This window comes from Natator depressus, chromosome 7 (genome assembly GCF_965152275.1).
Source record: "Natator depressus isolate rNatDep1 chromosome 7, rNatDep2.hap1, whole genome shotgun sequence".
NCBI classification, from domain to species: domain Eukaryota; kingdom Metazoa; phylum Chordata; order Testudines; family Cheloniidae; genus Natator; species Natator depressus.
The window spans coordinates 89,809,481-89,827,989 of record NC_134240.1 but is presented as its reverse complement, the minus strand read 5'-3'; the positions used below and the strand labels follow the sequence as shown (position 1 = coordinate 89,827,989).

General features: G+C 42.6%; 1 protein-coding gene across 1 annotated transcript in view; it reads left to right on the top strand.

Moving 5' to 3' along the window:
• Window positions 1–12,454: 12,454 nt before the first annotated feature.
• Window positions 12,455–18,509, top strand: part of RNLS (renalase, FAD dependent amine oxidase) — a 142,128-nt gene continuing 136,073 nt past the window's right edge. Inside the window, exons 1-3 of the mRNA XM_074959027.1 lie at window positions 12,455–12,739; window positions 13,281–13,386; window positions 16,844–16,986. Coding sequence (XP_074815128.1) covers window positions 12,604–12,739; window positions 13,281–13,386; window positions 16,844–16,986 — 385 coding nt within the window. The 5' untranslated portion in view covers window positions 12,455–12,603. The remainder of the gene's footprint in view (window positions 12,740–13,280; window positions 13,387–16,843; window positions 16,987–18,509) is intronic.

The following is an 18,509-nucleotide window of genomic DNA, read 5'->3' as shown; positions in this document are numbered from 1 at the left end:
AGAGAGGGGAGAGAGAGAGAAAAGAAACTTGTAGTACTGCCCTATTAGTTTGCTGTGCACTTAAGATATTTTTATGCCACTACACAAGCACAATTAAGGGAGGATTATTTCTTTCAGTGTGGCAATGCCATCCAGACTGATAATTTATTCTGAATGCCAACATTTTATGACAGAATAATATGGCAGACTGACCATAACTCACCCAGTTTTTTTAGTCTTTCCTCAGGATAAAAGATTTAGAAAACCTGCCCTATTTTTGTTCTTCCCCTCTGGACCCTCTTTAATTTGTCCACACCTTTCTTAAAGTGTGGCACCCAGAACTGGACACAGTATTCCAGCTGAGGCCTCACAAGTGCCAAGTAGAGCAGAATAATTACCTCCTGTGTCTTAACTCCTGTTAATACACCCCCTGAATTATATTAGCCTTTTTCACAACTGCATAATATTATTGACTGATTCAATTTATGGTCCACTATAACCTCCAGATCGATTTCAGCAGTTCTACTGTTTAGCCCCTTATTCCCCATTTTGTAGTTGTGCATTTGATGTTTTTCCTTCCAACATATAGTACTTTCCACTTGTTTTTATTGAATTTCATCTTGTTGATTTCTGACCAATTCTACAATTTATCAAGGTCATTTTGAATTCTAACCCTGTCCTCCAAAGTACTAGCAAGCCCTCCCAGCTTGGTATTATCTACAAATTTTATAAGCATACTCTCCACTCCGTTATCTGAGTCGTTAATGAAAATATTCAATAGTACCAGACCTAGGACAGACCTTTGCAGTACCTCACTAGATACATGTCGCCCCCCCCCCAGTTTTACAGTAAACCATTAATAACTACCCCGAGTACAGTCTTTCAACCAATTGTGCATCCACCTTATAGTAATTTCATAGACCACATTTTGTTAGTTTGCTCATGAGAATATCATGTGGGCATGTGTCAAAAGCCTTATAAAAATTAAGATACATCACATCTATAGTTTCCTCCTATCCAGTAGGCCAATAACGCTGTCAAAGAAGGAAATTAAGTTGGTTTGGCATGATTTGTTCTTGATAAATCCACGCTGGCTATTCCCTAAAACCCTATTATCTTCCAGGTGCTTATAAACTGATTGTTTCATAATTTGTTCCAGTATCTTTCCAGGTATAGAAGTTAGGCTAATTGATCTATAATTCTCCAGGTCCTCGTTGTCCTTGTTTTTGTTGAATGGTACTATGTTTGCCCTTCTCCAGTCCTTTGGGATCACACCCATCCTCCATGAGTGTTGGAAACTAGGCCTAATTGCTGGCCAAAATAATGAAGGCATAGGCTTTTCCACCCACCATTCCCTTTGTGGGTCCTTAAAGAAAGACTCTAGGGAGAAAAATAGGCTACTGGAGCAAGTTTCACCATTGTGGCTGCCACCACCCCATTTCCTGGACTTTCATCATCCTGATCCTGAGAGATGTTCTGACCAGACCGGGCCAGAGAAAGGGACCTAGGTGACATTGCCATCTTTACTGGCTCCAGCTGAATCCGAAATATCACCTGGATGAAATGGGATCTGACTAACAGCAGCTCTAGCTCACCTCAAGTAACTTCTCTTTCCCCAAAAAGACAGGTATGACCATCTTTGATACCATCTAAGAGACTGTTAAACTGGGTGGGGTGGGGTGGGGGGTTCCTACTAAAAACTCTACAGAAAAAGGAACAAGGGATGTTGTTAAAATGAAAGCATTACTTAATACTTTACATTTCAAATGGTTTAACTAATTTTCCTTCATTTCTTTAATTAAAAAAATCTTTTAGACCTTTTAATCATGTGTTTACCATGATATTAAGCAGGCTGAGGTCTCTGTATACCTAATCCCGCAGCCTGTTTAATGCTGTTTAATGTTGGACAGTGACAGGATTATGTTAACACCTTTGGCCCATATATTCCATCTACATTAATACAACAATGGAAGTACAACAGGTATTTCTCAAGAGTGTGTGTGAGAGAGAGATATATATGCAACAAGCTTCAGTCAGTTACAAAACGGGCATTTCAGAGGTGCAGCTATTTGGCTCTGCCACAGTTAACAGGGCCAGCCCCAGAAAAGCACGCTGAGAAAAATATATTCAAGAACTGGGGATCCCTGCACTGAGGAAAGTGAGTAGTGAGCAGGAAAACACCAAGGAAGGGATTGCTTCTCTATTGTGTATATCACCTTCATCACATCCATATGCACATACATTGTAATAGGAGAACTAATGAGATGAGAGAACTCAAATATAAAGAATACCCCTAGATAGGAATAAGTACTGAAAATTAATATACATTAGTGAACAAGATACCTACCATAATGCAGCTTTAGAGTATGCAGCAGCCATACCATTGTATCCTACAATTTTGTCCGCTTTTATGCACTAAACAGGTTGAAGATGGATCAGTATTTGGATGGCAGACCTCAAAAGAACATCAAGGTGCTACAGCAAATGGTAGTAGCAATTCAGCTGACACTCTCATTTAGTGGCAGTATCGAACCAACATCTTGGCACAGTGTTAAGGGGAGTGTCCTTTTGGATGAAATTTGAAATTGAGATTCTATTTATGGTCACTAAAGAATTATGGCACTTGTAAGGGTAAGGGAGCTATCCCAGCTATCACAAAATGTATCACTATCTTGGGCACCTTCACTAAAGTCTAAATGTTCTAGCTGGAAAACTGGCAGTAATTGTGATTTAATGAGCTCAGTATTGGGCCCATGGGTTACTTGCTATTTAACTAGTGTCCTACCATATGCATCCTTCATACAGGGGTTTCCCTAGGTCTTCTGCTCCTTGGTGCACACTTCAGCAATAGACTCTACCCTGGAGTGGTTATAGCTCTTGTAACCACTCTTGTAATGAGCTGTCTCATATCAGAGGTTCTTCATTATCAATATTTACTGGATTGCTCTTGAAAAATTCCCAGGTTTTTGAAAAAGCCAGCATACGTGTTTTTATTGATTTTCACCTGAATTTTGGCTTTTTTGGGACCTGGAAATTTTTAAGAGGGCAAGTAGACAGGCCCACACTAAAGGGCAGGATCAGAAGAGGGCTCTGCCCACCAAGGGGACCAGTACACGTAGGTTGAAGCCTTCCCCTGACCTCCTGACCCTTCAGTGCAGCCCAGTTTGCTTCCCCGCAACTTGTGCGGGGAACAAGATGGGAGAGGAGCCAGGTTCCAGCAGCCGAGACAACCCACCACTGCAGGGAGTGGAAGGCTTCCTCAACTGGCACATGGTGAGTACCCTCTGAGAGTACCACCCCCCCGCCCCCCTTTGAGTATGGGGACCCCTCCCCCACTTGCTGACTTCCTTTTCATTTTTACTGATACCCTCCCATTTTTTAAATTTTTTGAATTAAACCTGATAAATTCCTGGAAAATAAAAAAATGAAAATAAAGGGCCTAACTCATACGTCATGTAGTTCTTTCTGGGGGCACTCTTGTCTCCCTCTTTCCAAGCAACCTTGGTGACTGACTTACCAGCTGAACATAGAGAGATTTTCCTTCTAACTGTAAATCTTTGGTTTCCAAACTCTCATTGATGTCTGTATTCACATTTAATAAACTCACCTTCTGTAAAAACACCAACAGGGACTCTATATATCACTCTTATTTTCTTCTGAGATTTCACTTGTACTCATAGCTTTCTGACTGCTTTAGATGCCTACCTCTAAACCCAGAACTGTAATGTCCAGCTGACCCACTTCTACTTGATTTTAACTAGAATAGCTCACCAAGGAGAATCTACCAGTCCCAGGAGAACCAATCCTGTTTATCTATAAATTATACTGATGAATAGTAGGCATAGCACATTTCCTAATCATACACCAAACTCTTTGGTAAAATAAATCACTCCCAAAATAAACAATTAAGTGACATGAAAAGTTATGATTCATAAAGGAAAAAGTAAATCTAGCAATAGAACACTACTCAACTCATTGAAAAACTAACTTCTCTTGGGGCTAAAAAGTCTTCCAGAAGATAACTGTAAAATGGGATTCAAAACAAAAAAGGAATCACTTTAAACTACATTGACCCCAGTCATTGTAATGCATGGAATGTCTTAACTGGAGATGTATATACACCTGCCTATTGTTTTTTTCACTCCATGCATCTGATGAAGTGGGTTTTAGCCCACGAAAGCTTATGCCCAAATAAATTTATTAGTCTCTAAGGTGCCACAAGTACTCCTCATTGTTTTTGCTGATGCAGACTAACATGACTACCACGCTGAAATGTTTACAAGGGTTATCATGCCTGTTACAAATAGAAGTGTTACTGGCCTGTTGCCATCTCAAGCTCAAGTTTTCTTGAATATGAGCTCAGAATTAGTGGAGGTATATAAGAAGCCTTTACATTTTTCTAAAATCAGATAACTATATTCAGAAGTAAAGCCATTATCTACCCCAGTTGAGAAAATAACCTAGATCTCTATAATTTGCCTCTAACTTAGTAATGAGCTCAGTTTCCAACTGATAAAAGCATTTTCTACCGAAAATGTATGTGGTTTGAAAGCCCCCCATTTTAGCCTGATCACTTTTTATAGTATGATACTTAGTATTTGCCAGCAGCAAACACTAGAAATACTAGAGTGTTACAATCTACAGGGGACTCAGCTATGTCTACACTAGAGACCTTAGAGCAACACAGCTGTACCGATGCAGCTGTGCACTGTAAGAGCTCTCGTGCAGCAGCTCTATGCTGATGGGAGAGAGCTCTCCCGTCAACATAATTAAACCACCCCCAACAAGTGACAGTTGCTATGTCAGTGGGAGAAGCTCTCCTGACAACATAGTGCTGTCCACACCACCACTTATGCCAGCTAAATTTATGTTGCTCAGGAGTGTGTTTTTTCACACCCCTGAGTGACATAAGTTTTGCTGACATAAGTGGTAGTGTAGACATGACCTTAGAAACAAGAGGCAGTATGGCAGGACAGGGAGCCAGATGTGGCATTATTTGTAGTGCAGGGCCCTTTGGTTGGACTGGATACGGTCCATAGTGAGCTTTAATTCACCACTAGATAGATGTAAATCATTGCATTAAGAATCATACAATTCATTTAAAAACAGCACGGTGCACTGTGAGATGTTTGGGACAAGGGCTGTCCCTTTTGGAATATCTGGAAGGTATCCAGTACATTGCAGATTTTATCAGACAAATGATTGAAATTTCCCAAACTTTGGTATATGCTGAAGCAGCCAGGACAATGTGGAAGATGTACTGATTAAGATGGACAAGCCATTAAGAATTCATGGTGGGATTGCAGGGGATGCAACTGATTTCATTTTCCTAAGGGGGTTCAATTTACAAAAGTTTTGGAAACACTGTAAAGGAAAATGATAAATATGGTGACCACACTAAGTATATTTGCAAACTACATGTTTTGATATAATGCCTAAATGTCCACAGATATAAAGACAGGAAAGGTTACATTTATTATTCTAGTTAACAGCAGGTTGAACGGATTTTTCTATTCTGAATTCAACAAATCATTTATTAAAGGAGTTATAGGCAGCTGGGCAGGGAATGGAATGGTTTTGAGGTAATGGGTTGTCTCGTCCCTAGAAGAAGGATGAACTAAAAGAAAGATAAAGAATAGAAAAAGTATACTAAAAATACTCACTACTTTAATAATGCTCAAAATCTTGGAATTCAACCCCGGCTGGGGAAGACTATGCCAGATAAAGATTACAGCCAAACTTCTCAAAAGTAACCCACGGGAGCTCCAAGTCCTTGGCATCTCTGAAAAAAAATCAGGCTTTAAGCCCCAGATCCTCAAAAGTATTTAGTAGCCTAATGCCTCATATTCCTTTCTCTTACCAGCCTCCTATAACCCCTGTAATAAATGGTTTGTTGCAGTCCAAAGAAAAAAATCTGTTCAACCTGCTGTTAACTAGCTTAATAAATGTAAACCTTTTGAGTCTTCATAGCTGTGGACATTTAGAGCGTTATGACTTTAGGAGCCTAAATACCTTGAGGATCTGGCCCTAGGTGCGTCAGATTGGTACCCAGAAGCTGACACAACCAAAATAACCAGTTGGAGAACACTTCAATCTCTCTGGTCACTTGATTACAGACCTAAAAGTGGCAATACTTCAACAACAAAACTTCAAAAACAGACCCCAACGAGAGACTGCTGAATTGGAATTAATTTGCAAACTGGATACAATTAACTTAGGCTTGAATAGAGACTGGGAGTGGATGGGTCATTACACAAAGTAAAACTATTTCCTCATGTTTACCCGCACCCCCCACTGTTCCTCAGACGTTCTTGTCAACTGCTGGAAATGGCCCACCTTGATTATCACTACAAAAGGTTCCCTCCCCCGCTCTCCTGCTGGTAATAGCTCACCTTAAGTGATCACTCTGGTTACAGTGTGTATGGTAACACCCATTGTTTCATGTTCTCTATGTATATAAATCTCCCCACTGTATTTTCCACTGAATGCATCCAATGAAGTGAGCTGTAGCTCACGAAAGCTTATGTTCAAATAAATTTGTTAGTCTCTAAGGTGCCACAAGTACTCCTTTTCTTTTTGCAAATACAGACTAACACGTCTGCTACTCTGAAACCAAAATAAATGGTTACTTCTGAAAATTCAGTATATCCTATGGCTCCTACTCTTATCTTCTGAGGTGCATGATCTTCAACTGAGGCCAGAATTTGGTCCTTTGAAATATATGTTGATAAAGGCTCTTTAGAATACCTACTGAATAATAATATTACAGCAAGAACATTGGAAACATTGAAAGTTTACAGCATAAACTACAGAAAGTTTTCCACCTTCCCACACTGTGACTTTCTACTATTCGGTTCTACAGTTTTGTGGTGGTTGTTATTTCTAACCCACTTCCCAATTTCTGCAACAGTTGGCATAACCGTTGACCGCCATTTCCTAATAAAACATCATATAGAAAAACTGATGTCTAATCTTAGACCTGGCCTTTGGTTTCCTATCTGCTGGCCTATGCCCAGTCACACATTACAGTGGTGTTTTGCTCAATCTTGCTTAAAACATAGACATTGCCACACAAGGTGCCATGTACAAATAGCAAAAGAGGCATGTGCCCAGTCTCTGGGCTGGAAGAAAGGCTTAACTGTGAAGTTGCTAGTTTTTAAAAAAAAAAAAAAAAAAAAAGGAAGACTGCAATACTTTAACAGAGTCAAATAATTAAAACAGTAAAGGAAGAGAGACATTCAGAGTTACAGGTTTCAGATGAGACTGGAATAAAGCTAGTCAGTGAGGAGGAGAAATACTTGGAGGGGGGTGGGAAATATGAAAATTAAAGGAAAAGAAACAGTACTGGCATGGTGGTGACCCTTGCCCATGGAGTGAGTCAGACGTGGAGAATCTGAAATGCTAGTCATAGGTTGATGCTTGCAGAAGGTACTGACATTCTCTAGAAAATGTCATTAATACTGTATTTGAAGTGCAGAATTCTTTGTGATGAAGCACTTCATATTTTGTTTTAATCTAAATGCACGGAAAGGAAAAGTATGTGATGGGAGGGGGTATGCTTCACCCCCACCCCCGTTCAGTGTCTGTTCTGTCTTTTTTGCCACCAGTGAAAGAGGAAAATAAAATAAATCCCCTTTGCCTGTTTCTTATGCTAATATTTAAAAGATTTACAAGAGAGTTAGAGGGTTCAGAGTTTAAAATGTTGCTGGCTGTTTAGGAGCTGTGTTGCAATGTGGTATAGCTTGAAAGTCCTTCCTGAAAGAATATGTGGAAGGACAGAAAGACAGTATTTTCTTAAGTGCTTTAGATACAGCTGAGTGTTTTTCTTACTCTGTTGTACATAAGAGCACAAGAAAGTATGTTAAAAGAATGGGGGAAAAAATAGTGAAAAAACACAGACCCTCTGCCTCATTCAGACCCTGCTTCATCCAGCATAGGATGGATGGTATTATTCAATATTTTGTTTTATCCTCAGTTGTTCAGCGTGTGGCTCCAGGCCTTATTTACTGCATACTATTCAAACCTTGCTTTTAATACAGAATTAGTAATTTCCTCCTGGGTGTTTGTATGAGGTTCAACAGCATACTGTCAGAGTGCTTCACAAACACTAATGAATTTATTTTCACAACATCCTTGTGAGGTGAGGTGGTGGTTGTGATGCTGACAGTTTAGGTGCCAGCTCATGCCAAAGTCCGTAGGCCTCACTGAACACTGACATAGCTGAAAACCAGTCTGGCCCACCTGTGTGTTCGCTTTGTTAAAATAGGTATTAGATTTATAGAGATGTATATAGTGTTTGGATGTTATGAAATGCTTGAGAGTTGCTGCATGTATCAATATCACTCATAATATCTGTATCCAATGTTATAAGGTAATATGTAAGTGATTGCTTTAACTATGAAAGTGTTTGCTATGAAACAGGAAACTCTCACATTCAGGAAAGAAGTATTACCAAGTGTGAAATACTAGTTTTCCACAAGAAGTGTCATCTCCTGCCCAACAAAAGAAGGCCTATACGCACCAGACGAGAGAATGCAGAGACTAGATTCACAGTGTTTAACATCAGTCACTCCGGTCTCACCATCATTAGGGAGCCTTGTCTTGACTGGCAGAAACAGTTCTTTGCTATACGCTATTAACAGCAAATTCAGTGGATAATAAAGTCACTACCATCCATGAATGAAGCCCCTTAATTTACCTCTATAACTGAAACTTGAATGGAGGACACTGCAAGATTATTATTAACCTAGATGAGTCTAGTCACATATCAGCATGAGTTATGTGGTAACTGGGGAGTCTGTGGTCATGTATCTGACATCAAATTTAGGCCTTTGTGCTAAAACTAGCTGCACATGTGTCTTTATAATACTGCATAGCCTGTTGTAGTCGGGGGAAGGCTTTCTGCGTACTTCAGTGTTTATATTTAGTCTTCTTTAGGAATCCCTCTTATTCCTATAGAGAATGTTAGGTTAAGTTAATAAAGCCAACTACAACCTCTTAATTATCCATGAGGCTTACAGTGGTTCTGAGGAATCCCTAAATAACGATCTTTCTGTTGGACTTCTTGAAGGGAAGCTTGGCATGTAATACTCATGAAGATACAACTTGATATATTATATCCTAAGAAGCCATGCCAGATTGTAATTACATTCTTATGCAGTAAGTCTTGATTTAATATTTGTAGGCTAAATAACATTACTTACCAATGTACTGTGTACAGCACAGACATATAAGTAGTACACATAATATACACGACAAGTATTACAAATGGAAAGTGCATGATAAAGTATAATGTTGTATCTGATGTTACTAATTCAAATACAATTTTAATTAAAGTTATACATAGCTTTAGCAATGGGGGTAGGAAGTTGAAATTTGGCTGGGAAAGGGTCCTTGTGGAGGAAAAGGACCTTCAAGTGCTCTGGTGAAAATTGGTTTTGATTTGACTGAGTTATATGTGATGGAACAGTGTACATTGTAAATCTGCAGTTCAGTTTGTAGGATTATTTATGTATATCTGCAGTGCTGAGAGCAAAGATTGGCTGTATTGTAGGCCTCTCTCTCAGTGCTTCTTTTAGGTCCTTTATGCTGTTCATCAAGCCCTGCCTCATCCCTGTTCATCTTTTAAGAATTCAGCCTTGCAAAACAGATAGTTATTTACTTGCATGTCCCTTACATAAGGATTGATCATAATAAAATGGAAAGTTATTCTACATGCCTAAGAAAAAAATTCAGCTGTCCAGGATCAAGTAAATATTGTGTGCAAGATACAAATTTCCATCTGCTATGTATTGAATGAGGCAGAGCTCATAGCAGCCCACCTCATTTGTGGCATATCTTGTAACGCGCATCAAGCAGTCTGTATGTACCTTGTAATGTACAAATATTCAAACAAGCTCCTCCCTACTAACCTAGTAAGACACATGAGACTGGATGCTCTCATGAGGTCTGACTTTTGACATTTTTCCTGGGGAAAAGAAAAAAGTGAATTAATTTTTTTATATATATAACAACATCTAAGGTTGCACAGTTAACCACTCAGGTAAGCACAGTTAACCTCATCTCCATCAGGCCCCCGTTCAAAAAGCACTTCAGCATGTGCATAATCTCAATAATGCGATTAGTTCCACTGAAATCAATGAGACTATATGTACACTAAGGGCTTGGCTACACTTGCAAGTTAAAGCGCATTAAAGCAGCCCCAGGTGCCCTAACTCACGACCTGTCCACACTGGCATGGTACTTAGAGCGCCTGGACTCTGCAGCTGGAGTGCTCCTGGTAATCCACCTCCACAAGAAGCATAACGCTTGCTGTGCCTTGGCTGAAACGCCCCGACGTCAGTGTGAACGAGGTGTTGCATTACTGCGCTTTGATTGGCCTCCGGAAAAGTCCCATAATCCCCTTAAGTCAAGTGGCCACTCTTGTCATTGTTTTGAACTTAGCTGTAGGAATGCGGCTATGCCCTTTCAAAGCTCCATTTCTGACAGCCGGCATGCTTATCTGCTCCGGGACAAGGCAAGCAATTACTGTGGAAAGCTGTTGTTGAGAGTGTTTGTGAGAGAGAGGGGGGAGGGAAGGGGATCTGCAGCTGTCTGAATTTACAAGACAGCATGCTAACATGCTCTCAGCCCCCCAAAAACCCACTCTCCCTCCCCCCTACATACAGACAACACTCCCTGTCACGCTCCACCCCACCCCACCCATTTGAAAAGCATGTTGCAGCCACTCGCATGCTGGGATAGCTACCACAATGCACTGCTCTCTGTTGTGTTGCAAGAGCTGCTAATGTGGCCACGCCAGTGCGCTTGAATCTGACAGTGTGGACACACTGCAGCACTTTCCCTATTGAGCTCTCCGAGGGCTGGTTTAACTCACAGCGCTCTACACCTGCAAGTGTAGCCATGCCCCAAAGGTTAATCACTTGCTAAAGTGCTTTGCAGGACTAAGGCCTCACTACATGTCACAAGATGTGACTTACAAGGTTGTATGAAACAATTGTATGATATTCTATAGTACATTTGCATTTCCTAACACTAGTGTGCTTAATCATTGGACTTTAACAATCTTTTAACATCATTTTAATAGTATAGAAATTAATCTGAGGAGAAATATTTTAAGGCAATTAAAAGGGTTCATTGAAATGCATATATAAATGGAGACAGTACTTTCCCGAGTATATGCAATTCAAAAGAATTTTAGTATCATAATTATTGGTGGCCTTCTTCTAAGGAAGAAATTAAAATATCTGACCTTGTATAGCTCTAAATTATGAATTTAATTTAAATGTTGAAAATTATAGGATGTCATGGGCAGTGAATCCTATGGGCCTGTGGTGCCTGGACACCAGGCATATTCTTGGCCCTGGGCCTGGCTCCAGCAATGTTTGGGTCCGGGTGTCTCCCTCGGCCCTCCCTTCCCCCCCCCCCCCCCGGGGCCATTTAAAACAGCCCGGGGCCCCCACTCACCACTGGCAGCGTAGCGGAGCTGAGCGGCTTCCTCCCTGCTCACTCCATGTGGTTGCCAGCCCCTCCCTGCAGCCCCTGGGTGAGGTGGGTCTGTGTCCTGCCCCAAGCGCCCCTGCAGTCAATGGGAAGCTGGGGGGTAGCAGTACATGGAGACTCCCCGCCTTCCCTGCCTAGGAGCCCCAGGTAAGCGCTGCACCCCTGCACCCCCTCCCAGACCCTGCACCCCCTCCCTCCGCCCCCCAAACTCCTTCCCAGAGCCTGCACCCCTCCCATCCCCAAGCTCCCTCCCAGAGCCTGCACCCCCACCCCTTGCCCAAGCCCAGAGCCTACACCCAAACTCCATCCCAGAGCCTGCACCCCTCACCCCCTCCTGCACCCTCAGAGCCTGAACCCAGCACCGAAACTCCATCCCAGAGCCCAACCTCTCACCCGTCCTGCACCCCAATCCCCTGCCCCAGCCCAGGGCCTGCACCCCAGACCTTCTCTCCCCCACCCAAACTCCCTCCCAGAGCCTTAGACAGGTGGGAGGTGGAGTGGGGGGGGGGCGGCTTCTGGGCACCACCAAAATTTCTACAAACCTGCCACCCTGGAGTCTCTTCATGCAGAGTCACTTGCAGGATTGGGCATTCAATTACCTGACTTGTCGCTTGACTCCTGTAGAGGGAGTGTGGCGGGCCGGAGGAGAGAGAGGAAGATATGTATGCGGAGCGTGTACGGATCGTGCTGGGCAGGGATTTGTTTATGTAGGGCCGGGTACGGGGTACATATGTAATTTGTGCGTGTCCCTGTCTCTCCTGTGCGCACGCGACGGAGCTCGCCCAGGGATACAAAGCAGCGGGAACCCAGCCCCACTGTGAAAGCTCGTCTCCCCACCTGAGCCCCGGCAGCCAGGAGAGGCAGCGTTAGTACGCGGCCCTCTGGGGGCCGGCTCCGACAGGGTGGCGCCGGGCTGTCACTGCGGGCCAGTGGCCCGGCTGCTCCCCCTGCAGGCGAGCGGGGCTGGGGCAGGCTCCGCCGGGCACCGCGCTGGTTGGGCCCGCAGCAGCAGCGGGAGGAGCCCGGGCCCGCGCCCGCCGCCCGAGCGCAGGCTCACTACCGTCGTCCGGGGACAGTCTGTGTGGGAGAGCCGGTCTTTTAGTCACATCTCCGTATAGGGCAATGGCCGGCGCCGCCATGGCGCGGGTGCTGATCGTGGGCGCCGGGCTGACCGGCAGCCTGTGCGCTGCGCTGCTGCGGAGAGAGCTGCCCCGGCGCCCGCTGCGCATCGTGCTGTGGGACAAAGCCCGGGACGCAGGTGAGGCCCTGCCGCGGGCAGAGCGGCCTCTGCAGGGACGGACAACCCCCCGCTCATGCACGGGGACAGGGGAGCAGGGGTCAGCCCCGGGCACGGGCGCATAAGCACTGGGGATGGCACCCCGGCTCGGAGCCAGGCATCAGCCCCGGGTCAGCGCAGGGCCCGGGTGTTCGCATGCCGCAGGGGAGGGGACGTGAGCCGTGCCCCATGGAGACACTGCACAGCATAGCAAAGCTGCCAGTAGGGCCTGACGACAGGCGCGGAGAGAGGGACTCTCCTCCCCAGGCTAGTGAGCGGGGCTGGGGCTCCAGCACGTGCTGAGCAAGAGCGAACAGCTGTGCAGGAAGGAGGCCAGCCGAGGGCTCTGGGGGGCTTCGCCTGGAGGACTAGGGCGCCGACCGCCCCTAGGGGCCAGAACCAGAACAAACATCCTGCTGGAACGTCATTTTTGTAACCCCCTCATGTTAGGCGCTAACTGTGTCCGGGGACAGTATATGTGGGGGAGCCTGGCCGTCTTTTAGTCACGTCTCCGTGTTCCCAGGAGGAAGAATGACTACAAGCAGGAGCCCGCACAACCCTCGCTGTACAGCGGATCTGGGAGCACAGTACATAACACTTAGGCCCGCCTATGCCCAAAAGCATCAAAGGTGAGGTGATGAATGAGAAGCTGTTGCAGCTGTAAAAGGATTAGGAAAAGTAACAGGCGAACGAGCGTTATCTTTTTAATAATTCATGGTGCACTGCCCAGTCTAGGATACAAACGTACAGGTGATGACACTGATCCTTTAAAAATAATTTTCAGCTGTCAAAGGGTAGTTATATATTATAGCGTTTTCTTACATGGGTTACTAACAACACCCTTGTCATTGTTTATGGGATTTGTTTATTTTCTGCAGTTTTCTCAGACAATTAAAAATAATCTGTGAGGTCAGTTTCGTTTGTGTTTTAGTAAGTTTCACTTTTAGGGTCTTTGCTGTTGAAATTTCAGAGGAGGGTTTATTTGTCTTAAACCAGCTGGTCAAGAGGAAGCTTTGTTTAGAAGTATGTGTGTGTGTATATATATTAGTTGGTTTAAAAAAAAATCAATTCACAATATTTAAATTTCAGGCTGCACATAAATTGACAGTGTACCTTTTATATTTTATATGATTTGAAATACTATTGTTAAAGTAATTGTATTATTGAATTCAAGAGACCTTTTTAGCCATTATTTTTAGTGCATTTTGTAGGTAAGTGGAATGAAGATCAGACTCAAATTAAAATAGTCTGACATTTTAAAATTAGCAGATTTACAAGTATGTGGCATAGATATTAATTTAGATATAGTAGCACTTGTTTGATGTGAACAGCCCCTGCTAGTTTTTAAGTATCAAAATGTCATCAACTGAAAGCATGTATTTTAGCGTAACAGATTTCTTAAATGGGTCCAATAAACTATAATGACAACACTGGACCAGGACTGTATTGTGATTGTCTTATTCATGCACATAGTTGAAGTTAATAGGACTGCTTATGTTCAAGTCTGTTGTAGTTTGGCCTTGGGAAAGTAACAAATAATCAAACTGCATGTACTCCTCAGCAGTGTCCTCACTAGACAAAGATGCAAAACAGTAGTAAGAAAGCAATTACATTTCATGAAGCATATCCTTTTGCCTGCCATGCTGTGCATTCCAGGAGTTCAGTAAACTTCTGCCATTCATACTCATGCTGAGTGGTAATTTACTAGTCTGCCAGTCATTCCACCAATCACAGTGAAAGTATTCGAGGAATGAGGTACCACTTGGTGTAAACAAGGGTGACAGAACTAGGCCTACCTAAGTAGCACAATTAAGGGAATAGTTTTGGATGGCAGAATAGAATACAGAGAACCAATTAGAGGTTTGCTTGGGCTTAAATTTTAGGCCCTGACCCAAATTCAAGCCTATTTGACCCTGCCCCCCAAACCTGAATCACCACTGCTGCCTTTTGGCCCTGGGGTTGGTGTGATTGCAGCTGCATTCATCACCCCTGCTGTACCGTGGCTGGCTGCAGAATGAGAGACTCTGCCACTCCGACACACTCACTCTACAGCACACACAGTGCACAGGGTGGTAGAGGTGGCCAGCAGGAGTGAGGATGAGAAGAGCTGAACCAAGCAGGTGGGTTTGTTTTCCGACCAGATCTGGATCTGACACTTCTCCCATTGAGTTTGGCTCGGGTTGCAGGGTTCTAAGCCAAATTCTGCCTTGAGTTATTTTATACACTGTCTGTATCCTGATTGGAGTCAGAGGCATTACATGTGAAAAATCAAGAAAAACTTTTGGAATTTGTCCAGTTTTCCTTCTAGGCTACTGAAAATTAAAAACAAAACCTCAGACTTACAGAGTGTACTGTGCCATCAGACTAGCGATAGCATATTTGTTGAAAAGTTCTACAGGTTTTATAAAAATGTTACTTCCTATCTTAAAAAAGCATCATATCAGGTGTCATTAAAATGGTTTTACACTGCTTTCCAAATGATAGCTTGTCTAATATATTTAAGTTATGTCTCTCTCATCTGGAGGTATTCATCTTATTGATTATCTTAGGGACCCTGCTTGACTTGGCACCTTGCCTAAGTCTCAAGGGTCTAAATGGTGAAAAATGTCTTTTTCCAGTGGCTCTTCACTCTGTCCTCCCAGGTGAGGATCTGACCGCAGAGATCCATCCAGGCTAACGTAGCTCACTGTATCTGAAAATAGCAACAGTGCAGAGACTCCAGCCTGGATAAAATACTGTAGTGTTTGCCTTGTTAGTAGTCCAGACTGCCATGAGTACATCACCTCTCTGCTGTGCTACCTCGGCTAACTCCTAATCCGCTTCCATTATCAAGTCAAGGCCTTGGGTTTGATCTTTCTTGCTGTCAATGGTTCAAGGCCCAGGTTCTCTGTCCAAGACCTCCTTAACAACTGGAAAAAAATGCAGCTCAGAAAGCTCAGGGGAAAGCAAGCATGTCACAGCCAGACACACATCATTCGTAAAGGGAGGGGTTCAGCTGCGGAACAAGCTTCCAGAAGAGGTCAGGCTAATCCAGAGTTTGACCACTTTTAGCGCACGTTGCAAAACCTTTTTAACAAGGTCTTCCACCATTCCAGATTTGGGGGTGAGAGGTGAAAGGGGAAAACCACACACAAATAACTATCCCAAAACAGAGCTGACTACCAGGCAGGGCAAAGAACAGAAGTCTCAATCTACTAGGAACCATGCAGACCTAATGTACCAGGGAAGTACTTAGATATTACAATGATAGATGCTGTGGAAAACTAAGGCAGATAGTGGCTGAGTCTAGTTGGAAAGTTGGGGAATCACTGATTTCCAGTGGCATGAAACTTTTTATTTCTTGCCTTATGGAACTGTGAAATATCAGACTTTAAAGATCTGATGCCTTTAAAAAAATGCTGATGCTGCTATAAAAAAAAAGTTTTCACTGGGCCAGGGTAATATTTTGGAGAGAAGGAGAAAACATACAAAAAAACCCTGTTTAAAATAGGGGTGACTGTTTGAAGCTGCTCATTGGTTTGGAATATTACAATAAATCCTTAGGAGCTGGGTTAGTGGGCCGACAATGTAATGATAGGTAATTGATGATAAACTGTACAGGACATCTTTTGTAAATACCAGAGGAAGCAAAGTTGCACCTGTTAGAAGATACTCAAAGTCCAGCTCTGACATAATCTAGAGCTTTCACAAGAGAAGGAAAGTGGGCAGTAAGTTAAATACTTTTAGCTCCAGACATCATCATTTATCTTTCTGCCACAGTAAGTCAGAATTTCCAACTGATGTGAAACTTTCCAACAGGATTGCAATGGGGAGAGCTAGGTGGGTATATTGTCTTTCCCTTGTAAGAGACCAGTCCTTATGAAGTAGTGAAAAGTAAATATAAGGTCATTTTTATTTATGTAATTATTAGGAATACATTAATACTAAACATATATAGTTCAGCTTCAAACACCAGTTGAATATGTTATAGAAGACAAAGGTTATATAGTTTGTGTGTTATGCCAGTCTAATTGCTATGGTTAACAATTAACGCTGCTGTTACTGTTCTTGCAGATAGCTAGCATGTATATTTTGTTTGATTTTTAGCTTCTACGAGGACCTTTTGGCCCATGGTGTGTTGAAGCCATTGACTGCCCCTGTGGAAGGCATGGTGATGGAAGAAGGATCTCACAATTTTGTGACACCTCAGGGAATCTCTTCAATTGTCAAGCATTATTTAACAGAGTCAGGTAGTCTTTAGACATCTTGTGTAATTAAGAACTCTCCGATAATTATCCTTCCTTTGATCAACAAGGAGTGACCCAGGCTCCCACCCACCTCTTGAAACTACTGTCACTTGAATGTGATAGAAAGTTTTCCCTTGCACCCCAGGCTTAGTATACCCTCTGGAAAGGGGTCTGAATGCAGTGACACTGCACTGCTCCCATGTCCTTTGGTCAAGGAAGCTTGGTAGCTGAGTGTAGGATTTGTATATGTGAGACTTCACATGATGGATTGGAAAGAATGTGTTATAGAGATGGACTCCAGGAACTCAATCCTTTTAGCTGAACAAAGTGAGGATTAAGGGGTGACTTGATCAGTCTGTAAATGCCTACATGGGGAACAAGTATTTGTCAATGGGTTCTTCAATCTAGCAGACAAAGTTATAACAAGAGCCAGCAGCTGGAAATTGAAGCTAGACAAATTCAGATGGGAAACAAAGTAGTGAAGGTTTTAGTGGATTCTCATATCACTGAGAATTTTGAAGTCAAAATTGGATGTTTTTTCTAAAAGATATGGACTAGTTCAAACAGGGCTTATTTTGGAGAGAGTTCTGTGGCCTGGGTTATGCAGACTAGATCATCACAGTTGTCCCTTCTAGCCTTAGAATCTAGGAATCTGTCATGGCACACTAGCATTTTGAATGGATATGGCTTGATACAGTCTATTTGAAGCTGAAAAAGACTAGATTCTTTTTCATAAAAATGTTTCATGCTGACATCTTGAAGATGTTTAAATGGGTAACGTCTAATTTGCAAAACTTTAAAAACCAAGGAAACCAAGTCTCTAATCTTGTAAGCATTTACACACACGTAACTTCAGCTGAGTGAGCAGTCCTGTTAACTTCAATGGGACTGCTGGCATGTGTACATTTATGCTCATGTTTAGGTGTTTACAGGATCGGAGGCCAAAGTTATATTTGCACTCTTTGCTTTATCAATATAGTCCAGATCCTTTAGGATAATGATAATTTTGCCATTTAATTCTGTGGGAGTAGGATCATACCTTGAGTGAGAGGTTTAGGGGGAAATTTGAGTCACATAAATCTGGAGTAACTGCATCTGACCAGAATTTGGAATTTTTAAACTAATGTATAGTATTGGTTTAAACAGTGTTCAGCTGATGATCTGGGAATCTATCAACTGACTGTAATGCCTGGTGCTGAAAAGAAAGATTTATTAACTGTTACAAACAGTTTCACAACATGTACTTGTGATATAAAGCTGTACTATATTTAGAATTGTTTACAAAAGACTAAGGAGCAGATAACCAAGCTGATATAAACTGTCATAGCAGCATTGCTGTTTTTCTTTGAAAAGCAGTGGAATTTGAGTGTTTTGTTACAGTATTTAGCGTGTGTTCTACCTCTCCATGTTGAGATAGTTATTAGCATTAACACTTTTTTCATCTGTTGATGTTGCAAATCTGTTATAATTGTGATCATAATTCATTAAGTTTTTACGCCCCAGTCCTGCTAACACTTAGGCATGTA